At 50.7% G+C, this 27,714-nt stretch overlaps 1 protein-coding gene and 1 long non-coding RNA gene across 3 annotated transcripts in view; one reads left to right on the top strand and one right to left on the bottom strand.

The window, feature by feature from the left end:
* The window catches only part of LOC128897687 (uncharacterized), a 39,994-nt gene extending 21,310 nt beyond the window's left edge, over positions 1-18,684 (bottom strand). The window contains exons 1-2 of the long non-coding RNA XR_008462523.1: positions 18,590-18,684; positions 1,018-1,225 (exon numbers count right to left, since the gene is read on the bottom strand). This is a non-coding gene — a long non-coding RNA (uncharacterized LOC128897687). The remainder of the gene's footprint in view (positions 1-1,017; positions 1,226-18,589) is intronic.
* Positions 18,685-18,944: 260 nt separating this feature from the next.
* On the top strand, positions 18,945-23,851 carry PFN2 (profilin 2). Of its 2 annotated transcripts, none has more exons than XM_054166755.1 (3): positions 18,945-19,283; positions 20,833-21,025; positions 22,950-23,851. In XM_054166755.1, exons 1-3 carry the CDS (start codon positions 19,152-19,154, stop codon positions 23,045-23,047), a joined length of 423 nt encoding a protein of 140 aa, XP_054022730.1. In that variant the 5' UTR covers positions 18,945-19,151; the 3' UTR covers positions 23,048-23,851. The 2 variants fall into 2 exon arrangements, with proteins under 2 accessions (XP_054022730.1, XP_054022729.1); XM_054166754.1 differs by lacking the exon at positions 22,950-23,851 and adding an exon at positions 22,612-22,830 and having other exon boundaries at positions 18,955-19,283.
* The last annotated feature ends 3,863 nt before the right edge of the window (positions 23,852-27,714 follow it).

Raw genomic sequence — 27,714 nt, 5'->3', positions numbered from 1 at the left:
GTACTGCCAGCTGAATAGATCTGTCACATTTCTTTCTGCAGATGTTATGTCTACTACTGCTACAAATAGCAGAGCTGAGTGATAAAACTCAAAAATTGTGAACAAATATTTTCTCTATTCTCCAGTCTGTTTGCCTTGTGAATCTGACAGCACCTTGCTTTGTCAGGCATGGCTCAGGTCCACAGGGCCAGCACTCCTCATTGCTGACAGCAGCAGAGCCTGGACAGCTGGCAGCAGCTCCCATGGGACAGAGAAGCAGCCCTGTTAGGTACCTCTTAGCTAGAAGGACACAGGAATAAGATGGCCTTGTACAGGAATATGGCCCTTCAAACACTGGAATCAGCTCTTCAAGGTCTGCTGGCTAAAAGCTTGGCCCTGCAGAGGCTGAAAGATGTTCACATTGCCAGAACCTTCCTTCCACACACACACTGACTTCCTGCACCTCTTCAGGGTCAGGACTTAGATGAAGACACTTTGAACTACATGAACCCTCCAGCTCTGTCTCTCTATATTAAAGCTATTGTAATATGCACATAATTAATGTGTATATTACTCAGCAAAGAGTAAACAGCAAGCACTGCAGTGAGGCTCATTTCACTGACTTCATTACTGTACAGAAATCTGCTACTGTAAATTAACTGATACATTATGGTATGTTATAAATAATTAAAACTCCAATGGCAGTTGAAAAAAATGAATGAAGCAAGAACATTCTGTAACCCAGTGTTCTTCTTACCCTGCTTAATAATTTCCTAATCAGAGTAAAACACTAAATCTGAAGTCTCTTTAAGCACAGGAAGGAATTTGTTAGTATAATTTATTCATTTGGAAAGCACCTCAGCCACAAAAAAAAATCTAAAGCATCAATCCACCTGCCACACAAAATCAACCAGGTCCTTTGTCACCTTCCACAGGTCTCCAAGGTGCAGCCAAAGGGAGCAAAAGTGGTGACCCACCCAGGGCGAAGTTCTGCTGCTGACTGTGGCACATGGAGAGCTAAGAAAGAACCCACCCTACCTGGTCTTAGAGGATGAGGGGAAGAGATGGGCTTCTCTAGTGGTCCCAGTTGTCACCACCTGATGCTTGAGGAGGTGAACAGGAAGGATGTCTCTCAGCCAGGCTCTTCCACAGCAGCTTTACAGAGCTGCAGGCAGGGCTGAGGGCTGAGCAGGAGGAATGGGTTCTGCTTTGGCATGTGAATGTAGAGCAGCTCAGCTTCTGAGACCTAGAAGTGGGAAGAGACAGACAGGGGAACAGCACATGAGTAATATCACTGTATCTTCGAGAGGTATTTTTAAAGCAGACCAAAGATGCTTTTAGGCAACTTGTTAGAACTCTGCATGCCCCATCACTTCCATCAACAGCATCAGGTTGGGTCTGCAGAGGTTTCCTGGTTCTTAAAAGAATAAATTATTCTTTAGTTTCACTGAAATAGCAGGTCTCTTTTTTTAGACAGACATAAAAGGGGCTGACAAAACCTGCTGCTTCATTATCTCCTGCTGAATTCCATATTCTGCTCCTTCACTCCTCTCAGCTTCCTGCTCTGTCTTCTCTGAAGTACCACAGAGCTTGCCACCAGCCCTTTTTTGCTTCCCCCTTTCAAATTTGTTGGTATTTATTTCCAGGACTAAAAGCTTTATCAATGAATGTGCTGTTAATGCTGTCCGAGCTAACCTTCATCAGAGTGGAGAATAATCCCTACTGTCAAGTTAGGGCCACCTTGCACTGCCACCTTGCAGGTGAGTGTCATTTCCCTCCCCTTCCAAAGCAGTGGGTGGACCAGAATGGACCTTCAGGGGGAATTCCCTGTGTGGAAAAGGGCTCTGACCCTTTCTGCAGTCTCCAAGGGGGTTCCTTCATCTCTGTAGTCTGCCACAGCGTGGAAGGGTCTTTATTGGTGCCGATTCAGGTGTCTCTGCAGGCATCCTGGAGCTGCTGGCTGGCAGGTGGACTGCACCCATCTCCCCATCACTGTGAAAGGGGAGAGGCAAAGAGAAAAGCTTTCAGTATCTGCATAGCCTTGATGGAGATCACAAAGGTCAGGAAATCTCTCGCTTCACAGTGTAAGGCAACTGTGTAAGTGTAAGAGTGGGGATGTAGACAGCAAGTGAGAACAGCTCAGGGGGAAATCTCATTTGTAACTGCCCTCTGATGATGGGAAGAAGGATTCTCCACCCATCTGCTACTGCCTACACTCACTATGGCGCCCTAATTGGAGGCTGAGCAGAGGACCAGACGGCCTGTTCTGGTACAAGACACCCCACAGGCTACCCAAGGGAGTCTCTGGACTGTATCAAGAGACACTGGGTGATGCTAGGACAGAACAAGATGCTCCTGCAGGAAAGTGCTTCCCAAGGAGATCCAGACTTCTGGACAAAGCCTTGCAGCTGAGAGCAGAAGCCTGTAATAGCACAGATGGGTTTGCAGTAGGTATCAGCAAGGACAGTTTACAAGCCAGCTGTTTCCTGGGTTTGCTGCTCCCCAAGGACAGCACAGCTGACACAACACTGCCCAAGCTGCAGTGGGTGCTCACAGCTGTGTAAGCTAGAGGTGCTCCAGCACACAGTTAACTCCCACAGACTGACTATTTCCTGCTTTGTGGTGGTGCCTTTTTTTTTCTCTAATAACCTCTTCTTCAGGCAAGTCTCTCCTGGTAGTTTCAAAATTCATTTTAATCAATTTAAAATTAATAACGAAACAGTGAAGTCCTCAGGGCCTGAGAGCTCCAATCTCTGCCAGGCTGGAAGTGATGACTCAGCTCCAGCCTCGGATGGAGCCTGCCGAGGGACGCCCCAAAGAGCTGTGCTCGCTGAACTGGGTCACTCGGTTTGCTGCTCACAGCCAGGAGCTGGCCCTGCCTCTGATGGGGAAGAGCTGCTCTGCTCCCAGGGCATCACCGCCTGGCACCTCGCTGCCACCAGATGCTCTGTCCTGCGTGGGTGCCTGGCAGGAGCAAGACCAAGGGAAAAGACACGACTGAGCCTCCTCCAGAGGAGAGAAAGGACAGGACTGAGCCTCCTTGAGAGGAGGGAATGGACACGACCAAGCCTCCTTGAGAGCAGGGCAAGGACACGACTGAGCCCCCGCAAAAGGAAGGAGAGGACACGACTGAGCCTCCCCAAGAGAGGAGAGACGATGGTGGCAGCTGGCAGCAGGACGTGGTGACACGCAGGGCCCCGGCCCACTCCTGCAGTGCTGCACAGTGTCTCCTCAGGGGGATGCTACACTCCTGCCCCAGTTGCAGTGCTGCACAGTGTCTCCTCAGGGGGATGCTACACTCCTGCCCCAGTTGCAGTGCTGCACAGTGTCTCCTCAGGGGGATGCTACACTCCTGCCCCAGTTGCAGTGCTGCACAGTGTCTCCTCAGGGGGATGCTACACTCCTGCCCCAGTTGCAGTGCTGCACAGTGTCTCCTCAGGGGATGCTACACTCCTGCCCCAGTTGCAGTGCTGCACAGTGTCTCCTCAGGGGGATGCTACACTCCCGCCCCAGTTGCAGTGCTGCACAGTGTCTCCTCAGGGGGATGCTACACTCCCGCCCCAGTTGCCAACCCATGCTCTGCTCAAGCCAGGAATGGAAACCAGCACCACTGAGAGCAAGTTCTCTGCCTTGGGCCCCTGCCCCAAGTTAAGGCTCCTGCCCAGGCCCAGCTCTGGTGGCTGTGCTCCTGAGGCAGCTCCTGCAGCAGCTCTCTAGGGGATTTGCCCTAAGCCTCTGCTTTCTGCACTAACACAGCAGGTGAGGCACAGCACTGCCCACCTCATGTGCCCAGAGCACACTGGCTGCTCACCTCTGTGCCCATGGACCATGGCACCTCATGGATGGCAGCAGCCCAGCAGGGCCAGCAGAGCAGATGGCAGCAGGAGGCTGTAGGCAAGAAGAAACTCTCTGCCTCGCTCCCCACAGCCAGCACCAGGGCATGAGGGAGGCTGAGGAGCTCCTACAGTGCTCCTGCAGCATCAAAGGTCCTGGTCTGCAGGAGGGGAGCAGGAATAGGACTAAGGGAAGGGCAGAAGCCTCTGTAGCCTGCCCATGACATCCCTCCATTTGGTCTCTATCTGCTGACCTTAGGCTTCCCCAGCCCCTTCTTGGGCACCCTCAGGAAGGGCAGGGGGCTCCCTGATGCCAAGGGCCATTCCCTCAAGGCACGTGATGCGAATGCCCTGGGCTAGGAGAAGGAGGACAGGGAAGCCAGGCTCTGCTGGGAGCACAAAAGCTGCCCATCAGCTGGCATCCACACCAAAAACCAGATCTGAATCCCCACCAGCTTACACCTGCACCTATCTGAGAACACTGGTGGCCCACTTTGGGAAAAGCAGCATAGAGTCCTGCAACAGCTGCCACCATCTCTGCAACCCTGCCCAGCTCTGCTCTGCTGTGGAAAGGACCAGACAGATGGGAGAGCAGAGAAGTCAGCTCAGCTGCCCTTGACCCAGCAGCCACCCAAACCCTTCTCATACTGCTCAGTTCTGTTCCTAGGTGTGATTTGCCTCATATCAGCTATTCCTCCCCTGTGCTGGAGCTCCAAGAGATTCAGACACAGCCAGGGTCTCCCTGGGTGAGCGAGGAACAGGCAGCGCTCGGCTGGGCCCTGTGGCGGGGAACCAAACAGCCACAAAGAGCTGCCAGCACCTTCTCAAAACAGCTTCACCTCCCTACAAGCAGTGGCTCCAAATAACAAGATGCCTTGGGTAATTAACTGAATGTGCTTTGGATAGAGCTTGTAAAAGGAGCTTATACATATTAAACAAGAAAGAAAGATCTACTGTCTATAACTTGTTCTTTACCAACAAACAAAAGGGTTGGACTGAATCCACTTGAGAGCAAACTTTGCAAAGGCCTTACGCTGAAGTCCTTCCATAGAAAGAACTGAACAGGGTCCAGGGCATTTGTGAGGGGCTGCCCAGAAAAAGCAAGGTTTGTGGTCAGCCTGCTTGTTGTTTTAAGCACATCAAATACTCTCTCTTTTGGCATTACCATGGCAGAGCTGCAAAAATTTAGCAGTAGCACAGCATTGGCCCCCAAGAAATGCACAAAACAGCTGCTCTCTTAGCTGGATCAGCTGCTACAGCAATTCTTACAGCTGCCATTATCAGGGCTGAAAGTGGAAAGGAATTCCTCATTAATGCACTGCAGGACAAAGGATCTTCTCTGCAACAAGGGCCTGACAGTGCTAGGTGCTGGGCCTGCAATATCTCTGCATCTTGACACATGCTTGCCCAGTGCTGCAGGATATTTCATCCAAAAAAAGAGTACCCTTTAGTAGCAAAGTGAAATAATTCTGCTCTATGAATTGCTATGTTTGACTTGCAACAGGAACCAAAAGCCAACATTCTGCAGTCAAGATAAGGCAACATGGAGCTCTTCTAGGTAGAAACACAACAGCTGCTCAGCATCAGCACAGCTCGGCAAGACTCAGATGCTCACTGCGTTTGCAGCACGTGGCAATAGCAGGCAGTCAGCACTCCTGTGTGTCTGTGAGGAATGGCATCAAACATGGGGAAAATGGAGTCATTATTTTAATGGTTTGATATCACCAGAAAAAAAAAACCTGCCTGAGTAAAGCAGTATTTAGCCCTTTAACTTTACAAATGGCCTGTAAAGAACACACAAGCTGCTGCTCTCCTGCGCCTCTGCTCTAGCCTGGGAGCAGGCAAAAGCAGCCACCTCAGGTAGCGTCACAAGGCACCAGGAAAGCCCTGGAAGGCCCACAGAGGCAGAGCTCACCCAAATTATCCATGCATCAAACAACCTAGCCCAAGAAAACCCAAAAAGGACCCCTCTGACACCTGTGGGAAGCCTGAGAAGATGACCGCCGCCATCCTGCAGCTGAGGATCCTAGGCAAACACACCTAGTTTGGCCAGCAGACTGTGAAAAGCAGCCACATTCCTCTGCTAAGACAGAAAGCTTTGATGATGAGACCTTTCCCAGCTGTTGGCAACTGGCTCAGTACAAAAGGTCAGGCTGGGAGTTATCCACAACACAGGGCTTTCCATATTCCTGGCAGTCTGTCTCATGCCAGCTATTCTGGAAACCAAGTCAAGCACAAGTGGTATGTGACCTGGGGAGACAGAGACAGCTCAGCTGCTACAGAGGGAAGAGCAGTGGGAGGCTGGAGGACAGGCTCGCTTCTGAGTCCAGTTCCTGCTCTGGCAAACTCCAGTTTCTCACACAGCCTTCAGAAGGGTCCAGCCACTTCAGGGACCCAGAGCTCTAACTAACATTCCTGCTTACCAGCTGCCTGAGCTCACAGATATCTGTGTTTCTGAACTCAAAAGTCTCCAGAAACCCAGACAAAAGATCTTCTGACTGTACTGGGAAGCACATCAGCCTCCAGGCTGCAGAGCAGCCTGGTGTCTGTCCCATGCCCAAGCCATTATATTCAATAAGTGGTTTTGTCCCTTCCAGAGAGGAACAACGTGACAAAATTATTTCCTGCTCACCTATTAATACTCGGCTGTGACAGAGACAAAAGATTTTGGCTCATGCCCTCATCTGCTCACCAAAGAGAAATAAAGATGAGGCAAAATGATTGAATGATTTCTTCTTGAAATTATTAAGAGGGCCTTTATTATTTTTTTTAAAGCCAGAAACTGAATCCCTGCTTCAGCAGAAGGTTGAAGGGCAACCGAGACCCGGCGCAACGGTAAATGGTAGAATAAACCTGTAAGGTTTGCATGTGAGATTTCAAAAAGCCTTCCTCAAATGTCACAGACTGAGCATCACAGGCATTCCTGGGATAAACAGCACAAGTATTTAAAGAAACAGACAAGGCTTTCTTTCCCTGCCAAAAAGAAGGTGAGAAGAGGACAGAGGGACAATTTCTTGTGCGCTCTTTGCGGGTCACATCTAACTGCCCACTGCAAACCACTGCATGCCGGCCTGAGGACTCCCCTGCACCCCACCTGTCCTCTCCCTCCACACCCACTGGCCCAGGAAAAGTCTCTGAGCAGACAGGCCTGTAAGAAGACTGAAATTCAAGGATAGATTTTGCAGTGAAGCAACAACAACAAATAACATTCAGTGCTTTGATGACAAAATTTGTGTCATCATTTCAGTTCCCTGCTTCTGGTTTGGCTTTTTTTTCCCCCCCATTACTGAGATTAGGTCAGGGTAGAACACAAACATCAAAGCACTGTTGTAATCAAAGAACAGCTGCTTTGCTTTTGTCTCCTGGCCAATTAACACAGCTTGCTAGGAGGAAAAAAACCCACCCCATTAGTACTCAAAGAGGTCATAAGCTGCTTTCTGTGGTTTGGGTTGCCACATTAACGTTTGGAGCTCAGGAGTGGTACCATCATAAGGACCAGAACAGGACCAGACTCAGGCCCTGGGTGGCTGTAGAACACGTCTCTGTTTGCTCTTTCCACTTCTCATTCCCAGTGCTGCTGTCCTGCCAGCCTGCCAACACTCTAAAAGGAAAGAACTCCACACAACCTTTTTTGCAGTGGCATTGGTAGAGTGCTCTGTCCCCAGGTGTCTGATGCATCCAACCCAAAGCCCATCTGCTACAGAAAGTAAATAAAACATTACAGGATTTTATTAATAATTGATAATTGTCAGGAAGGCAAAGCTTCCCTCCCAGAATATGCTAACACAGGCTGCTCCAGACTCATCCACTCAGGGTTGTACTATTACTTTGGGTTTACATCAAGAGGTGAGAGCAGGTTTGCTGCTTCCTTGCTTGCTCCCACCAGCCAGATCCCTGAGCTGTTCAGTGATTATTTTTTCCCCACCTTGTCCCTTTGTGGCCAGTTTGAATTCATAATACTGCACATTCAGCACTGCAACAGTTCAAAGTGGTCTTCAGAGGTGGAAGCCCCTAATGCAAACCTCATTAATTACACAGGAATGTTTCCCCTGCTTGCTGCAGAGGAGAAGCTGGATTTCTGCCCCAGTCAGCTTTTGCATTTCAGATATCTGAGCACAAAAGGATAAAGAAGAGCCAGTGTAGCCCAGCTCTTCAGGCACAATGGACCCACCAATGACAGCTCTCAGTGTGACCTGTCCCTCTCCTGCAACTGGTGGTGCTTGAACAAGAACAATGCAGTAAGAAGGAACAAGGAGGTGATTCCAGCTTTGCTTGTGGCATTGGCACGACCAATACTGGAGTTGTGTCCACGGTTTTCTATATCCACATTAAAAGGGGAGACTGAAATTCAGCTGCACAGACAAGCTGATGCTTTCAAAAACTTCTTCAGGCAAGGGCATAACTGCAGCTTGAGCTGCAGTTAAATGTAGATCAGCAAAGCAGTGGATAATGTACATCTACAGAAACATGCTCTGCTGTCATGGTCTGTATAAACTCCTCAGTCCTCAGACACCACAGATTCCTCTGGGCTGCATTCCCTGGACCTGCTTTGTTTACTTGCAAGATGTTAACCAGGCTTCAGGGCTCACAGTTGTTTGTCTGAACATTTACATCTAATCTACAGGCTAACTCCACATTTACAAAAGGGAAACTCTTCCAGACCTTTACCTACACCCATCTGTGAAAATGCAGCACTTGCACCTTCTTGTCCCTTTACAGGGAAAGAGGGAGAGCTCTCCAGTCACAGTAAGTGGTGTATGGGACAATGAGATAAAGAGCATCTTAAAAAGAAACAAAAGTCAGTTTGTGCACTCTGCATATTTCATGACACTTGTTGCTGTAAATGGGCTCTCCACAGAAACCTGGTGGTGCCAAAGGACAGCTTACCAGCTACATTTAATGAACACACACACACACAGAGCAGAGGAGCTGCCACATGTAACACAGGATGCTCCAGCACACTTTCACCCTTACTGACCTTATGAGCTACTTGTGCAAAAGGAAATGAAAATCTAAAGGAATAATGACATTGAACCTTCTTATGCCCCCTATCCAATGATGCCACCAGGAATCAGAGCTTCTCCTTGCTCTCCAGAGGCAGGTGAGAAACTGGGTACCAGTGTGTTCATTCCTCCTTCTGTCTTCCCTTGAAACCAGCACCAGTGGAATGTTGCAGTCTGAATGCAATGGGTGACAACCTCAAATGAATAAATTCTTTGCAGATATTTAAGCACCACTGTGGAATCATGGCTCTGGAAACCCTGAATGCAACCACAGGTAGCAATTACAATTTTTCCAGCCAACTACACCCCCCCTTCTGAAGGGACTGTCTTCAGCCTTTCCCTGCCCATACCACGTGCAGTCCCTGACACCAACAATCCTGCAGGCACTCCTCCTTACACCACACAGCCCTTATACACCTCTGTGGGGCAGTGGGAACCTTCCAGAGACAGGAACACTGCCCACACTGACAGCAGTGCATTCCTGTAAAGCTTTCCACGAGGGATTTTCATTCCCTGGTATGTGCACAGTCCCTCAGTCCTGCTGAGAAAAGGTGAAGGACACTGCAGGATTAGACCCTGAGATGCAATATGCAATCTTCTTCTCTGTCACCTGCAGTGCTCTGAGCACAGCATGCCTTGTGATTTTTGCCAAGTAAACATCTCCTGGTTTATGATATTAAACCATTTAATAAAACAGCAGAGAGGCTGTGAATAGGAACCAACTGCAGATTTGCTACTTCAGTGTCTGGCTTGGCCTGAACCAGTCTCTTGCTGATAAGAGCACAGGCACCCAAGAACAAAACTGGAATCTAATTCCAGCTGTTTGTGTGGAAGGCAAAAAATGGTCTTAAATCCATGTGCTGTGCAGCCTGTGAGAGATGTGGTGCCTGCTAAATGGAAAGTATTAAATATTTGAGTTTCAAATCTGTTTGTTACTTGTTTGTATTTGCTCAATATTTTCTAGGGTAACACATGGAGGGGGAAAAATTAAGTGACTGCTAACAGATGATTCTGAATTATTTGCTTTGATAGCATGAAGTGAAAATGCAACTTTGCTCTTGAAAGAGTGAATCATAGAATCACAGAATCAATAAGGTTGGAAAAGACCTCACAGATCATCAAGTCCAACCTGTCACCCAACGCCTCATGACTAACTAAACCTTGGCTTCAAGTGCCACGTCCAATCCCTTTTTGAACACCTCCAGGGACAGTGACTCCACCACCTCCCTGGGCAGCACATTCCAATGGCCAATTACCCTGAACTTCCCCTGGCACAGCTTGAGACTATGTTCTCTTGTTCTGGTGCTGGTTGCCTGGGAGAAAAGACCAACCCCCTCCTGGCTACAACCTCCCTTCAGGGAGTTTTAGAGAGCAAGAAGGTCTCCCCTGAGCCTCCTCTTCTCCAGGCTAAACAACCCCAGCTCCCTTAGCCTCTTCTCATAGGGCTTGTGAAGCAAACAGAAGGCTTGGTCACCACCACCTCATCCTGAAACATAAACAGGAACTCTGATCAGAGGCTGGCATTACCTTGACTCAGCACAGCACAGTTATTAGCTTCAACATGTAGCACGTTTTTAGCATATCTAACTCGCAGCAACTTCTCCTTTGTGCCTGAGAGCACATTAAAGGCTGCTAAGTAAGAGTGATTACAAAGCAGCTACTAGATCAAGCAGATTCTGCTGCAATATTTTAATTTCCATTTAAATGCTAATTTACCCCACTCTGCTAACAAAAGAGAAGGAGGACACTGTATGTGTGGCAGCAGGCATAAACATCTTCAGTTACTCCTTCCCATTTGTAACTTGTGGTTAAACTGAACAGACTTCAAAGTGCAAGTAGATTAAAGCTCCATCTAGTGCCAGGGTCTTGGAAGTTACTGAAAGATTTGCAGTCCAAAAATAGCAAACCTGCTCCCCAAACTGTCAAGAATCAGCAAGCCTGGCAGGCAGGAGGGAGAGGGGGGAGGCAGCAAGCACACTCCTCCCAGAGCCAGCCGCCAGCACCGGAGGCACTCTCAAGAGAAGGGGAAAGTCTGTAACTGCTCAGGAAAAGAAGGGATTTGAATGCTGGGCTTCCCACTCCTTGCCATGTGCTCTCAAAGGGTTGTGTGGGAAGGGTGGCAGTACCCAGGCTCCTCATGGAACCAGACACCCCTTGGTTCCGCAGGGGTACCCTGGTGCTGGTGCCATTTCCAAGAGCAGCCTCAGGCCATGCTCTCTAACAAATCAAGCTGGAGGAGAGCTGCCTCGGGCTGTCTGTGCTGCAGGGCAGGAATCCTACCCAAAATTCACAAAAAAACATGCTACATACTAAATATAACTACACTGACTCTTCTTTGGTGAGCTGACAGCAGGCAGGCTAGCTGCTGCTCACAGCTAGAACCAGGTACTTTGTAGCTAGAGAGAAATTTGGCACCAAATTAACAAAACAAAAAGGAAGGGGAAGGGGAAGGGGAAGGGGAAGGGGAAGGGGAAGGGGAAGGGGAAGGGGAAGGGGAAGGGGAAGGGGAAGGGGAAGGGGAAGGGGAAGGGGAAGGGGAAGGGGAAGGGGAAGGGGAAGGGGAAGGGGAAGGGGAAGGGGAAGGGGAAGGGGAAGGGGAAGGGGAAGGGGAAGGGGAAGGGGAAGGGAACTTGTGGCCATTTCTGCTTTATTAAAGAATGAGAAATATTTGTAATTCTACAGAGCACTCTAAGGTTAGAACTGTATCATGTCTGTGGGAAAACACAGCCTTTTACACTTCAGAATTATTATTAAATGCTTTTGCAGACTGTGACTGTTTGGAGTAGAAATTATATGTGACAGATAAATTTATGCCTCTGTGATCCAAACATCCTTTGGACTTAAACACCAAGCATCCAGAGCAAAATTATTTGTGATCAGAGGGAGAAATATCACCCAGATAAATGTATTTACAGATGCTGTCACTGAAAGGAAGCTTCATGAAGGAAATAACATAGTGAACAAAGCTTCGGAGTTCCCTGCCTGGAGCAGGGGCAGGCTGAGTAAGCAGCAGAAGGCAATGCAAAAGCACTCATCTGAAGGAAAGCAGAAAGGCCCCCTCAGCCCAGCAACCAGAAGATTATCCTGCACAGGCAGCCCAGAACCAGACACAACCTGTGACACACCCTTGGGTGGCCAGGAAGGTGCTGCTGACCTTGTGGAGTTACTGCAGGGCACCCACAACACAATGCCACGCCAGGAAAAGGTTGGGTTTTGCTCTTGGTGTAGCCTAACACAGTGCAAAAATGCAGATCAGCAACCAAAAAGGTAAAATTACACACCAGTCAACTCTGATAGAAAAAAAACAGCCACCAGACAGCCAACAGATGAAGCCTGGGAGAAGTCAGATGTCCTTTTCCATCTAACATCACTTCTCGTGTGGCCGATGAAGTTTATGCAGGTACAGAAATAACAACTGTTAAGAGCCCAGGCTTGCTCTGCTCCATTTCCCACCTTTCTGTCTCCTTTCCCCTTAACTTTGTGCTTCTCCAGCTCCCTTACTGCACTTCTCAGCCTTGGTTTTTGCTTTCCAGATTAACTCCTATACAACCTTTCACCCACTTCGATGATCAGTTAACAAAGGCATGTAGTGAGTCACCGCTCAGGCCTGGATACAATGAACCAAGCAAGAGCTGGGACCGAAGGTGCGACCACCTTCCCTCCACTGTGTCAAGCTGCTCAGCAACTGCCTGAGCTGCACGGCACAGGCCCTCCTTTCAGAACTGAGGAGGTAGCAGAGGGCTGCCTGCTTGGGTTCTGTTTGCTGTATTTACAGCAAAACAAAATATGACAGGATCCAAATACAGTGAGGAGCCTGACTTTGATAAGTCTGAATACACAGAACGCTGGGTCACACAGCTCAGTGCTGCACATCTCACTCACACTGGGACTCTCACCAAAGACCCCACCTGGAGCACTGTGTCCAGTTCTGGAGCCTCTATTACAGGAAGGATCTGGAGGTGCTGGAAGGTGTCCAGAGAAGGGCAACAAGGATGAGCAGAGGTCTGAGGGAGACTGAGGGAGTTGGGGCTGTTCATTCCAGGGAGAAGGCTCCCAGGAGACCTCATTGTGGCCTTCCAGTGTCTGAAGGGGGCTAAAAGAAAGCTGAGGAGGGACTTTTGAGGGTGTCAGGGAGTGATAGGACTGGGGGGGAATGGGAAAAAACTAGAAAGTGTAGTTTCAGACTGGATGTTAGGAAGAAATTGTTCCCCTTGAGGGTGGTGAGACACTGGCACAGGTTGCCCAGGGAGGTGGTGGAAGCCTCATCCCTGGAGGTTTTTGCAGCCAGGCTGGATTTGGGAAACCTGCTGTAGTGTGAGGTGTCCCTGGCCATGGCAGGGGGGTTGGAACTGGCTGAGCCTTGAGGTCCCTTCCAACCCTGGCAATTCTATGATTCTGTGTACCACAGACTACCTGCCCAAGTCAGAATAAACACATAATATAATTTAATTTCCAGAACTAAAGTTCATTGTTTGTTGGCCACCAGTGAGGTTCACTGAATAGAATGGTTTGAGTTAGAAGGGACCTTGAAGATCATCCAGTTTCAACCCCCTGCCATGGGCAGGGACACCTCCCACCAGCCCAGTTTGCTCAAGGCTTCATCCAACCTGGCCTTGAACACCTGCAGGGAAAGGACATCCACAACCTCCCTGAACAACCTGTTCCAGTGTCCCACCACCCTCACTGTCAGGAATTTCTTCACAGTTTCCCAGCTGGGAGCTCCAGAACTGAGAGATCAAGAACTTACCTTAAAAATCCCAAAGCTGAGCAAAGTTCCATGATTTCAGACAGCTTTTTTTAGTGCTTGGGCCAATCCATGAATCAGATTCGCAAAGAATGGCAATTTGGTGGCTTTTCTGGAGCCACCAAAAGGGAAGCAACCCGATACCTTTACCCATCTGATGCAGCAACACCCCTAAGCTTGTAGCTGATAAAAGTTACATTTTGGGTTGGTTATGTTTGCATTGGATGGCTAAACAAAGGCTAAAGAAGAGCAATACTTCCTAACTGCTTACTTAGTTAATCCTCAGGAAGACAAAGGTTTGGCTGAGTTATCTCTCCACTGGTAAAACCATACCAGGCAAACCTCCTTGTGGAGACGAAACTCTCATCTACATGTGGAGTTAAACCACCTTTACAAACAGTGTAAGGCACACCAGCAAAGCATCTTTTGTTGAGCTTTCTGGAGGACTTCAGGAGCTGTTCTACAAGGCTGTGTACATGCACGACCAGAGGTCTGCTAGCACTGGACGGGACCTCTTGCAGGCACGGCAGTATGACGACTGTTGCATTTCATGTCACTGTATTTTCTGAAGCCAGCCTCAAGGTTTCAGCTCATTAATATGTCATTTTTACAATTAATTTCTAGCTAACACTCATCCCAGCCTTTGGTGACTCACTCCTCTCCCAGCCAAGTCACTTGGGTAACCATGGGAGGACCCTGCAAAGCTGTTCTCTAGCCTTCAGCAGCAGGCTCCCTGCTTCTGGGCTTTCCATCAGCAGGAGCTAACCTCCTCACTCGTGACACTTCTAAATCAGTCCTGCCCTCTGCACTTCCGAAAGCTCTTGTGGTAAAGAGAGAGACTGTCACAGGAAACCCAGCATGGTCTGGAGAGGAAGTCACCAGGGAGCACCGCAACCTAACGTCAGCAGCAGGCACTGGAGGCCAACCACGAAGCCTCCGGCGAGCTCTGGCTCTGTGAACTTCAGCTTTCACACAGAAGCCAAGCTGCCCTCTGTGGATGGTTGCTAGCCTTTCCTCTCCACACAAAAAAGCTGGCTAAAGTGACCTCCAAATGGGCCAGTGTGGTGAAAACCAGGAAGAACCTGGACCATCACAAGAAATCTCACCTTTATCTGTCCAGCTGCTTTGAACACAGCAGCAGCAGCTCTGGTGGTCCCAAAGCCTGACAGAAAACTGCCAGTTAATTTTACTAACAAGTAAGTAAACTTCAAGTTCCTGGCCAATTTCAACTTTGATGTTCCTAATATAAAAGCAGAAGCAGTGGAGATTCTCACAGAGCTATAAAAAGAACACTGGGGTTAAGCACAGTGGGTACTTGAAGATTCTTTCCAGTGATTATTTGTCTTAGATGTGATCCAATGTAAATTGTAGACAAAGTTCTGAACTGAAGAGACCAATAATTCATAGAATAGAATCATGGAATCAATAAGGTTGGAAAAGACCTCAGAGAAAGCTCAACAAAAGATGCTTTGCCTTACACTGTTTGTAAAGGTGGTTTAACTCCACATGTAGATGAGAGTTTTGTCTCCACAAGGAGGTTTGCCTGGTATGGTTTTACCAGTGGAGAGATAACTCAGCCAAACCTTTGTCTTCCTGAGGATTAACTAAGTAAGCAGTTAGGAAGTATTGCTCTTCTTTAGCCTTTGTTTAGCCATCATCAGAGATCATCAAGTCCAACCTGTCACCCAACACCTCAAGTGCCACATCCAATCCCCTCTTGAACACCTCCAGGGATGGTGACTCCACCACCTCCCTGGGCAGCACATCCCAATGGCAAATAACTCTCTCTGCGAAGAACTTTCTCCTCACCTCCAGCCTAAACTTCCCCTGGCACAGCTTGAGACTGTGTCCCCTTGTTCTGTTGCTGGTTGCCTGGGAGAAGAGACCAACCCCCACCTGGCGACAACCTCCCTTCAGGGAGTTGTTACAAGCTGCACTAAAAAAAACCCCAAACACACCCAAACTGTGGCAAGTGCCTTCCACACAGAACAGGCAGAATGCAGTAAAATACAAAACTCCCCAAAGATTTAGCAACTGTTTATTGTACATGTCTAGCTACAGACAGCACCACTGCACACAGGTGCTGATGTTAAAACAACCTGCTGCATCTAGCAATTTTAACAACAAAATCTCTGTTTATACAGAAATCCTTCACTTAAACATCTCAGGTACTAATTAAGGCTCTTAACAAATCCAAACCTGCAACTCCTCTCTCTCCCAGCCTTTTAACATACAGAGCACATCCTCATTTCCTTAACTCCAACAGCCTGGAAGGTGCTGCTGCAGTAGTGTCTATACAAATAGCATTATAATGATTGTATAACACAGAACACGACCAAACGAGGCAACTAATAGTGAAAATGGAATTAAAGGGTTATGATTTCCAGAAGCAGCATTGGTGACTGCTGACTCTGCAATTTATACAAGCTACCTGGTAGTTTCATCACATTAAGTAACAGTAACCTAATTTAGACTTCACCTTCAAAAGCTATTACTGGAGTTACTCCACAAACAACACGACTAAAGCCAAGCTACCAAGCAGGTGGCAAATCCTTGACTCTGGTCCATTCTTTCTGTTCAGAAGGCCCCAGACTTGCATGCAGCTATTTCCAATTTAAACCATTAAAGCAGACAGCTGTATCTGCTGTCTGGCTAACACAAGCCAAGCGGCTCTCACACTCCTGATCACCTGGCCTGTGCAGCTGTTAAAGCAGGTGACTTTCCCTGCAAAGCAGTGGCCGTGTCACCAGGCTCACTCTGCCCTCTCTTTGACACCCCAGTGAAGTGTGAGGTCCATCACAGAGGTGAAGCACCAAGCCCACCACTCACTAAACTGGCCAGGCTCTGGGGACACTGTGCAGTGCCTCATGCAGTGGTTCAGCAGTGGCTAATGCATCCCCCATCCCCTCCAGACCTGGCCCAGCTCCTCACTGGCAGTGACCATCAAGTCTCAACCTCCCTTGAAACAGTACAGGACATCAGGTTGTGAGGACTTGGTCCTTGGGCAGAAGGGATGAATGAACATGTGGAAGGTTGCTCACAAGAAGGCAAGATACCTCCAGGCATGAGGAGGTGTAGCCTTTGGCTGAAGGCCTGGAAACCCAAATGTTCTCATGTGAGATACATCCACATCTCCACCAAGCAGCCTGCTGCCCATGACAAGGCCATCTCTTGTTAAATCAGAAGATGATTGGAATGTGCTGCCCAGGGAGGTGGTGGAGTCACCATCCCTGGAGGTGTTCAAGAGGAGATTGGATGTGGCACTTGGTGCCATGGTCTAGTCATGAGGTCTGTGGAGACAGGTTGGACTCGATGATCCTCGAGGTCTCTTCCGACCATAGTTATACTGTGATACTGTGATACTGAGATGATGCTAGTGGCAAACAGGCAGCTCTGAAGTTCCCAAGGCCTGTCCTGGGATCAGGGTGACAAGATGTCTGCTTCTGTATTTATTAAATTGGGGGATTAAACTGAAACACTTTGCAATCCTTATTGCAGGCTGCAAAAACACCCAAAAGCCCCAAACCCATATGGGTGAGCATTAAGAAAGAGCAGCACTGCTTGACTGCAACTTCAGACAGAAGAGAACTTGTCTCCTTCCCATGGAAGGAATCTGCAGAGGGAGGATGATGAAGGTGATCCAAACTTCACAAAAAGCTTTAGCTACTTAAGAAAAACAAACCCAAAAGCAAGTTTAAAGCCTGTAACTAATTTGCAGATAAAATGACATGAGGATGTTTTTGGCATACATGGATGGCAAGAAAAGGAAAAAGCAATGTTCTGGTGCTGGCCAAATTCAGGGGGAGAAAGGGACTGTGAAAATAAAATGAAGGGAAAAAATATGGAATTATGCTAAAAGATGCCAATAAGTTCTTTTCTTTAAAGTATCCAGTAATCTAAGCCATCTCTATTGAGTGTCTGAACAATACTCAATACTGTGACAACTGAACTAGGTTTTAAAAGGACTAAGCTCAGCCTGAAGCATGCCATAGGGATATCCATTATAAACAGTCAGGGAATATTCCCCCTGGGGAATATAATCTCAGGAAAAGGGAAATTCAACTGTTGCATCATGTACTTTGGTATGTTCAGGTGTAAAATCTAACTTCTTGAATTAAAGGGTCAAAGTTAAATACATGGACAGCCACTTCACAGCCCACCTGTCTCCTTCCCCTAGAGGATCACACCAGGCACCAAGCAAGGCAAAGCCACCTGAATCAAATGGAAGATGACAACATCCCAGTCTCAGCATTGAGGAAGACCAAGCCAAGGCCCTGAAACATGACATTGCTGTAGGACAGTGATCCTGCCCAGAGCCCAATATCAATGCTGCAAAACACTGGCATCAGATCTGTATGTCTTAGAAAGGAACATGTAGACTAAATTATTTCATTAGCAACTGGGTAGATCCTGGAAGAATACAACCTGAAATCACCACTTGCTAACCCATCAGAACTAAAGCATAACAGAGGCTAGTCTGACAGGGAACCCACCACCTCAGTAGAAGGCCAGCACTTTGATACAGCAATGCTCTTCCTGTACAGACAGGGGTTCAGGCCGGGAGGGCAGTAGGGTATGGCCAACAATCAGCAGTGTCACCAACGGCACTTTCCCAAGGGCTGCCGAGTTAGACAAAAGAAGACATGAAACGTATAGAAATAAACCATCAGTGCAACCAAATGAGCTAACACTGCCTGCCAGGAGACAGCCCTGGGGGAGAGGGCAGCCTCTGCCCGGGGACCCCCAGCCGCACATTTGGAGCAGGCCCTCAGGGCAGCTCGGGAGAAGGCTCTGCCCTGCTCCACCGAACTGACACTGGGTCTGCCACAGCAGTCCTGAGCGATAATTTGGGTTACCCCAGCAACGACTGCGCTTCCAGCAGGGCTGCACAGTGCAACTTCTTGTTCCCATGTGCCCAGACTCGGGGCCGGCGCGAAAAGGTGAAACACGGCACGGGAGGTGACACCGCACGGGAGGTGACACCGCACGGGAGGTGACACCGCACGGGAGGTGTCGCGGCCGGTACTCACCCCCGGCACGGCCGCGCAGGAAGGAGCATCAGATGCCGGCCTAGGGCAGCGGGCCGAAGCTCAGGGCAGCCGGCGGTGCCGCAGCGAGGGCTCACAGACCGCCTGGCCCCGCCGCGCCTCCTGCCCGAGCTGGGCGGAGCCGGCGCAGGGAGCGATCCCATCTCCCGCCGGGCTGAGGCCGCCCAGCAGCAGCCCGAGCCCCGCCGCACCTACTGGCCGAGGACCGGGCGAGACCGGGAGCGGGACTCCGCCACCAGCCGGCTCCCCTCTCCTCCGGCCGGCGGCCGGCGCCGCGGCCCCGCCGTTCCCACCTCGGCCGCGAGGGGCCGGCGGTGCGGGGGGCGGCGCCGGACCGCGCCCCTCCTCCCTCCGCCCCTCGGCGCCGGCAGCGCGGAGGGCTGGGCCGCGCCGCTCGCTGCAGCGCTCGGCACCGCTCCGCCGTCGAGCAGGGAGAGGAGAGAGAGAGGAGAGGGACGGGACCGCCTCGCCCAGCCCCGCCGCTCGCCGCCCGGCCCGCGCCTTGCCGCCCGCCCCGCTCGCCCCCACCGCCGCCCGCGCGAAGATGGCCGGCTGGCAGAGCTACGTGGACAATCTGATGTGCGATGGCTGCTGCCAGGAGGCCGCCATTGTGGGCTACTGCGACGCCAAGTACGTCTGGGCAGCCACGGCCGGCGGCATCTTCCAGAGCATCACGGTGAGGGCGGCGGCGGCGGGGCAGGCGGGGAGGGAGCGGGGAAGGAAGGGCGAGCCCGCCCGCGACGCCGGCCCGGCCCCGCGGGAGCGGCCCTTAGCGGCGGGGCGAGGCGGTGGGGCCCGGGGGCACCTTGTGGGGCGGCGGGGGAGGGCGGCGGCGGGCCCGGCGGTGGGACTGTGTGCGTGTGGGGGGGCGGCGGCAGGCCGGCCGTGCCGCCTTTTTTGTCTGCGGCTGCCGGCCGCGCCGCGGGAGAGGGGGCCCTGCCCGGCGGCGGGGGCGGGAGCCGCGGCTGCGGCCCGATGCGGCGGAGCTCGCCTCTGGGGCCGCCGAGGCCACCGCGCGGGGGCCGCGGGAGCCGACGGGGTGGCGGGAGAGGCCGCGCGGGGCGTGCGCGGCGGGGCTTGCGTAGGGCCGCCCGCGCCCGGGCCCGGCGCTGCGGCGAGGCTTACGTGCGCGGCGTAGGAGGCGTTCGTGAATGCCCACCTCGCCTCGCCGCTGGCTCCATGTTTTTCACCGCCAAGATGGCGCACTGCCATTGATTCCTCCCTCCCCTCCCCCGCCCTGCCCGTCCTTCGCCGCCGCCCCGCGCCCGCCGGCCCCGCGCCCGCCGCCCGGCCCTGCGGAGCCCGCGCCGCCGTTACATAAGGGCCGTGCGGGGTGGGCAGCGTGCTGCAGCAGTGCGGCCTGCCTCGGCCGAGCGGCCGGCCAGCGCCGCGCCCCGCCCCGGCTGCGGCGGGACCCGGGCCCGGGCTTAGTCAGGGGGCTGGGGCAGAGCGGGGCCGGGCAAGGCCCTCTGTGGCCGGGCGGGCCCGCGGCGGCGGCAGCCGCGCAGTGCAGGGCCGTGATTGGGGCGGCCGGGCCCGCCGTGACGCTGCACTTTGAGGCCGCCGCGGCCGGGCCCGCCCGCCCCTCCCTGCGCCTTCCCGGGCCGCCCCGCCGGCCGGCCCTTGTGCTCGGTCTCAGCAGGGGCGGATGGCGGCGCGAAGCAGCCGCCCGTTCTCCGCCACAGGCCCTAGGGCCGCCGCCACTGCGGCGCGATGTCGTGCCGAGCCCTGCGGCGGGCGGCTCAGCCACCGCGCCTTGGTCCAGCCCCGGTCGCGGCGACACCGCCGCAGCTGTGCTGCCGGGGCAGGGCTCGTGGGCCGCCGCAGCGGGCACATGCGGCCGGTGGCATCTGCGCTGATCTCTCGGGGACAGGTGCGGGCGGGCTGCTCGGCGCTGTGGAGAGAGTGGGTCCCCAAGGCACGGAGCTGGGGTGTTTAACGGGTCTGTGTTGTGCGGAGGCCCGTTAACGAGATCTCGGCTCCGAGGGGAACCCTAGACTCGGCTGCGGAGTGTCCTGAGGCAGCGGTTCTGCTGCCGGCAGGGGCAGTAAACCAGAGCAGCAATATAACTGTGACTAACAAAGCCCTGTGTTCTGGAGCACTTCCTGGAGGGGATAAGGGGAAATTCCCTGTCTCATCTTCTCTACATGAGACAGGACGTTTGCTGAAGAATAATTGCACAATAAAACACTGCTCTGGTAACTCTGGACTTTTTTCTTTGACAGCCAGTAGAAATAGATATGATTGTAGGAAAAGACCGAGAGGGTTTTTTCACCAATGGCCTGACCCTTGGTGCAAAGAAGTGCTCTGTGATCAGAGATAGCCTGTACGTGGATGGTGACTGCACAATGGACATCAGGACAAAGAGTCAAGGTGGTGAGCCGACGTACAATGTTGCTGTAGGCAGAGCTGGCCGAGGTAAGCATCCTGTTCTTCACTCTCAGATCGCTGAGCTAGGGCTGTGACCCCAGGCATAGGCTCAGCTGTGCAGGGAGCCAGACTCCTGTGTGCGATGGTTGAGCTTAGGAGGCAGTGTGAGGGGCAGGCTGGCAGTGCTCTGGCTCAGCACCAGATCTCTGCTTGGGGATCACCCTTGTCCCTGCTCCTACCTGAGAGCACAGCTGGGCTGCAGGACAGTGAAACATGTCTTGGACAGGCAGGCCTGAGGGTACCCTGGTACCTAAAGATGGCAGAAGGGGTCTGCTAGTGACTGGCAGTGAAACCAGCTCTTCCACTGTAAACCTCTCATCAGAAGGTTTGTTCTGCAGGGATGGCAATTCCTGCTGCTCCTACCTGCCCTTTAACAAGTCCTACACTAACTCTCCTCACACTCCTGTTGAGCTCTCTGAAGTCTCTTTGGGCAGAAAAGCCTGTCCCATTTGTTGTCACTGGGAGACTTGCTGTGTGCTGGGACACCTGCCTCCCTGTGCTCCTCCTTTAACTCTAGTCAGAGCTGTTACAGGGAAGACCCAAGGTTTGGGTACAAAAATCATGCCTCAAAACACTGTCTGCAAGTAGCCTTTTGTCAGAATATCTGGTCCAGCATCTTGTGTCTGGCTGTGGAACAGATTGGTGCCCAAGGGCCTTTGCTTATAGATACAAACTCCAAACCAGAGCAAAACGTGTCTGTGGGCCAAAGCTGTGTGGCAGTGACACAGGAAGAGCATTTGCAGCACTGAGGGGGAAAGAAGCACAGTTCAGACCATGCTGCAGGTTGTGAATTGCCAGCCAGAGGTGCCTGAAGCACTGGTGAGCAAATGCTCTGGCGATGCAGTCACCTGTAGGCAGGCTGGCTGCAGCACCATGCTACAGCATTGCTGCTGTGCCTGTGGGAGCAGAGCCTCATTGTGTCCATATGATGTACCTGCTGGTGACATCTGCTGGCAACTCACAAGTGGGGCCTTGAAATGCTCTGGTTCACCAGACTGTTTGGCCACTTCACCAAAACTGAGAGTCAGCAGTAAAACCTTTCCTGGGGTTTGTCTCTTGCAAGGAGCTTGGTTTGGAGCTGTGCTCTTGCGTGAAGTCCTGGCCCAAGGCTGAGCCTGTGAGGCTTTTGCTAGTACCTAGGCTCTGGGTGCTCTGGTTCTTAATGCCAGTAGTGACCACTGCAGATAAGAGTATTTCCTCTTCTGCTCCTCAGAGTCACAGTCCTGTCACAGACTGCTGCCGTCCCTGAGACACTTCTTCTTTCCCCTTGGCTTTTAAGACGCACCAGGGTGTCCTCATGGAGCGCTGGCGGCACAGAGGCACTGCCAGTGCTCTCCAGAGCCAGCCGGTGCCATTTGTCCTAGCAGGGAGCTCTTGTGCCCCGGGTGGCTGGGTGGCACACTGAGGATGGCACATGCCTGCTGCAGGGCCTGCCCCCAGCTGCAGCATTGCAGCGCTCAGCAGAGCCCTGAGCTGGGAGCGTTCGTTGCACTGCCTGAAGCTTGCATTATTTCCTTGTCTAACAACACTCTTTTAAAAACTTTTGTTTTGTTTTCTTTTCTTTTCTCTTTCAGTCTTGGTCTTTGTAATGGGCAAAGAAGGGGTCCATGGAGGCGGCTTGAATAAGAAGGCATACTCAATGGCAAAATACTTGAGAGACTCTGGGTTCTAGTTGCTAGGCAGACTGTTAAGTATTAGGGGAAGATTGCTATTAAACTTTCCTGGCGGTGAGCTTTAAACCTTACATTCTGGAAACTTTATTAGCAATGCAGGGTGATGGGGTATGAACCTGTGTCTCCTTTGTATCCCTTTGTTGGTGGGGAAAGGTGTTACTTTTTTTTCTTTCCTTTTTTTTTTGGTTTATTTTCTTTTCTTTCTGTTCATTTCTGTTTTGTTTCCTTGTGTACTCCAGCATTGGTTATAGTCATGGGAAAAGGAGGTGTCCATGGAGGGACACTCAACAAGAAAGCATATGAACTGGCTTTATACCTGAGGAGGTCTGACATCTGAGCAGCCTCTCCCCATCCACCTAGCAACTGTCTTCACCACCACCCAGTTGTGTTCAGTGCTACCAGACTGTAGATGGTAGTTTGTGTTTTTTATTTACCCATCTCCTGATGTCATAATTCCAGTTCCCCTGTGTTCATCTCTATGTTAACCACTCTATGTAACCAAGTCCCATATCTGGCACCACACTGCACCACACAGATGATATGCATGATACCTTGAGAAACTCCTGGGAGGGAGGGGAACATGCCAAGTGTAGGCTTTGCTTGGTCTTAGGGCTTAGTGTGACACTGACAACTAAAGCAACTCAAACACTAAACACAAGGTGCCGGCGTACAATCGCGGCTGGCCAGCGCCTCTCCAGCACTTTGAGCAGCGACACGGCTCACCAGTCTTCCTTCATGAGCACGGTTGGGAGGATAAAGTGCATGCATATCTTGACTTCTGTCCCTCTCTTCTTTCATTTTGTAAAAAAAAAAAAAACCAAACAAACCCCAAATCCACCTGTTTGCTTGCACCCATTTTTATAGTGCCTGGTTTGTTTAACCAATTTGCCACTCCAAAAGAGCTGTTAACGTGACATGGGTTTTGTCCTTGCACTTCACTGTGGGCTGAAGTCTTGGGGTTTTTCTTTCTTTCTTTCTGTTGCTTTCCTCATGGTGTCTGAAGCTTGTACTGCTTGACAAGTGCAATCACAAAACTATGGAAGGGTACAGATGCACGTCCTCCCATGACCTCAAAGCCACCACCACCACCCTGACCAGCTCCCCACAGACATTCCATCCTTGCAATAGCTCAGGCACTTTTTTTTTTCCCTCTTCTTTTTGTCTTTTTTTTTTTTGTTTTTCTTGTCTTTTTTTTCTTCTTTTTTTTTGTCTTTTTTTTTCTTCTTTTTTTTTGTCTTTTTTTCCTTTTTTTTTTTTTTTCTCCTTGTTTTGTTTTGCCAGCTCCTGTTCTGTAGTTGCATTGTGAAAGGCTGCATTCTGGACATCAGCTAGCCCAACATAACCATCTGGAGTCTTTTGTCTGGTTTCAGTTTTTCATAGGACCAATTTTGATTTGCAGCTTGAGGGTCGTGGGTGGTTGTTTGTTGTTTGGTTTTGGTTGGTTGGTTGGTTGTGGGTTTTGTTTTTTTTTGTTGTTTTTTCTGGTTTGGTTTTTATTTTAAACCTGAAACTGCAATGTCATTGTGGAAAACTGCCACCTTCAGCTACACTGGGAGCTCTGACTGACTCCAGTCTTACTTGCCAGATCACTTTACTGGTCAAGAGTCTCGCCGCTCTGAAGCCACTGTTTGGATGAAGGTTGGCAGTTTGAAAGCTTAAACCTGTCCAAAACATAAGAAAAAAGGGGGGGGGAGGAGGGGGGGAGGAAAAAAGAGAGATGCCATTTCCAAATTTCAAACCCCTCATTTGGCCTGTCACAACCCTTGCTGCAGAGTGATGGAGGGAACTGCCCTGGTGCTTAGCCCACCAGTCTGTAACACCCAGCGCAGCTCAGGCACGGTACTAACCTGTGTGTCCCACGTGAAAAACAACAACAACAACAACAAAGCAAAAGCACTGCAGAACCTGTGTACAAAAGAATAAAAACCTGGGAGATGGTGTTGGTTGGAATAACTGACTTGGCTGTCTTGTGATGAATTTTTTTAATATGTATTCTGTGCCATACTATTGTTTAAAAAAGGAGAAAAAAAAAACAACAAACACACAAAAAAAATGAAAAAAAAAAGCAAAAGGAGAAAAAAAAGCAAAAAAAAAAAAAGCAACTGTTGCTATTGTGAGCTGGATCTGAACCGAGTCAGAGGTCTCTGGCGAATGGCACCACTTAGGGACACTCTCTAGTATTTGCTTCTATTGTTGGGCCTTGTGGATAATGTACAGATTGAAACATTCTCGTTGCTGATTTGTCTATTTCTTTCCCTGCACTTTGTTACATCTGGGATACAGTCTAACTCATCTGATTTAATATGCATTTCAAAAAATGCCATAACTATTAAAAACACCTTGTTTACAGACAGATGAAATAAATTTATTCCAACCAAACGCAAGCGGGCTGGTTGCGGATTCTTTTCCCTCCCCGGGACCTTCCTTTACCTGGCTGACTCCACTGACACCAGACAGAAGTGCAGCTGTGTGCTGTGTGAGATAGTCACACAGGAACAGGCTGATTGTCCAGCTTTGATGTAGATCATCTCAGATTAGGAGGTGATGTGTTGTCCCTTAACTGTGTCTTCTAGTCCGTGGTGAGCAATTCCCCTCTTAGGTGAACACCTCATGAGCAATCCCTGAGTCAGGAGCTAGAGGAGACCTTTGCCACCACGTCTCTTTGTTGGGGTGTGGTTGGCTGACTGCAGGATAAGGATGTGCCCTCCCCCTGAGGGAAAGGAGGGACTGAAGGCCTCTCTTAGTCCAGAGGAATTCTCACTGATGGTGCTTCTGCTGCCCAAGCACTCTGAACACACGGCTCTGCAAATACACTGGTGAACAAAGGGAGCTGGGGGGTAGGGGAAGGAGAGCAGAGCCCAAACCGGAGGAGGTTAATCTCTTAGCTAAGGCTTTGCTCTTCTTGGCCCTGACAAAACCAGTTCTATTAAAATGCCCTTGTTCTCCCCACTCTTCCCCTACATCTTAATCAGGGCAAGTGTTGTGCCTCCTCTTTTGTTTTATCCTCCCTCAGTGCTCACGGTGTTCAGTGCCTGACCTGTGCCTCCCTGCTCAGTGCTGCAGACAGCAGAGCAGAACTGGCTGGCAGCAGCAGGCATGTTCCCATTTAGCAGTAGCCAGTGCAAAGGCTGCAAGCTTCAGGTAACCCTAGTGCACAGCTGCACTTGCATTCTGCCTGTAGGATTAATTTGTTTCACTGGCTGAGGGGATGTCCAGCCCTGAAGCCTTTCTGCAGCCAGGCCATCACTGGAAGTTGCTGCCATGGAATGTCAAGAGTCAGGAATGGCCATTGCCGGTGACACTAAGTACTTTCATTCCTCTCCTTATTTAACATTGTCCTGTCTGACCAGGTCCCTCCTCATTAGCAGCTCTCTGTGCATCACCACTTTTTCTGGGCAAGAATTAGTTGTTGCTTCAATTACTTTTTCAAATGCATTTGTTGCTGGATTTCCACAGCAGCATCGTATCTGTGGCCCTGATTTGCTGCAGCCTGCCTAAAACCTTTGAGTAACCTGGGCCCTCACCACGTTTTGCATTCAGCTCCCATTTCCAGAGTGCAAACAGTTGAAGCACAAAGGGTTCCTTTCCTGCACTGAAGGTCTGAACACTGCCTTGTGGTAGGGCTCACAAGCTGGGAGCTTTTCCTTGCAAAGTTACTAGAAGAGATACAGTGAAACAGGCTGTGACATCCGAGATCAGTCCCACAGTAACAGATTCTGCCTGGGTAGCTACTGTTCCCTCCTGCCTCAGATCACTTGAGGTCCCACCTGCCAGCCCTGTATGCATGGCTCAGCGCTCTCCCAGCTCCTCCAGCCATCACACTGTAGCCCCTCTCACTATTTCACCACTCTGGCCTCAGTGAAAGGATTTCTAAGCTCAGATCCCCAACCTGTACAGTTCCTGGGGGGTTTCTGCTCACAGGTGGTTCCTTTTTTACCCAAAGATGGTGTTTTTTGGAAAGCTCCCTTGCACACTGCCCCCAGTCCCTGCTGGCTTCTCTGCAGCTCCCAGGGTACTCACTGTGGGTCAGAGCCTGTCCTGCTCTGAAGGAGCTCCCCATGTGCTCACATGCCTTGGAATGTTGCATCTTGGAATGTTGATGGGGTGCTTGGTGCCATGGGTTAGTTGTTTAGGTGGGTTGGATTGGTTGAGGGGTTGGATGCGATGATCTTGAAGGTCTCTTCCAACCTGGTTTATTCTATGTATTCTGTCTTGTCTCCACATCAGCAGTTCCCAAGCAGGAGGAAGCCAAGCACCCCACCTCCCCTTCCCTCCCCCTTTGCTTGCTTTTGTAGCAAGTGTTCTTTTTTCAAGGCCTGGGTGAAGAACAGAACTGACATTAGCACAGAGCTGACATCTGTGTTAAGAGACAGATGAGGTGGAAGGAGCAGGGAAGATGTTCAAACAAAGAGCAACAAAGAGGCAGAACTGTGTGTCAAAGGCTGTTTCTGAGGACAGTTCTTTAGCCTCTCTTCCATCTCTGGACAGTAATTCACCACTGGCTGAATTGCTTCACTTTGAGGCTCCACTTCTGCCTCCAGTCACTCAGCCTCCATCCCCTTACTTAACATCTCCCACTACCTGGCCCCCTCTGGAGGAAGATGAGCACTGTGTTTATGTGCAGGGTACTACTGGGCTTTAAAAGTTCTTCCTGCTGACTGCCAGGCCATGCCAACCAGTCCCCCCTGTCCCTGAAATACACTCCTGCAGTCAATTGTCAGTACAGCTCTCTTCTGCACCATAATAACTCACCAACAGAGCTTAATTATGGCAGCCATTAGTACTTAGCCCTTCAGAAGGGCTTCCTTCTGTAATGAAGCTGTTATTTGGGACTGTTAACACTCAGCAGAAACCTCCAACTCTTCTGAGCTGCTGCCAGCACTGCAGCTCAAGGCCTTATCCCCTAAGTTATTTTGCATGTAGGTTCCCATCAGCACTGCTGTCCAAACACTGGCCCTGGAACTCTCCCAGCAGTGGGGCAAGGATTGTTTGGTTTGCTCTTTG

This window comes from Dryobates pubescens, chromosome 13 (assembly GCF_014839835.1).
Source record: "Dryobates pubescens isolate bDryPub1 chromosome 13, bDryPub1.pri, whole genome shotgun sequence".
NCBI classification, from domain to species: Eukaryota; Metazoa; Chordata; class Aves; order Piciformes; family Picidae; genus Dryobates; species Dryobates pubescens.
This window is presented reverse-complemented; position numbering and strand designations above follow the sequence as displayed.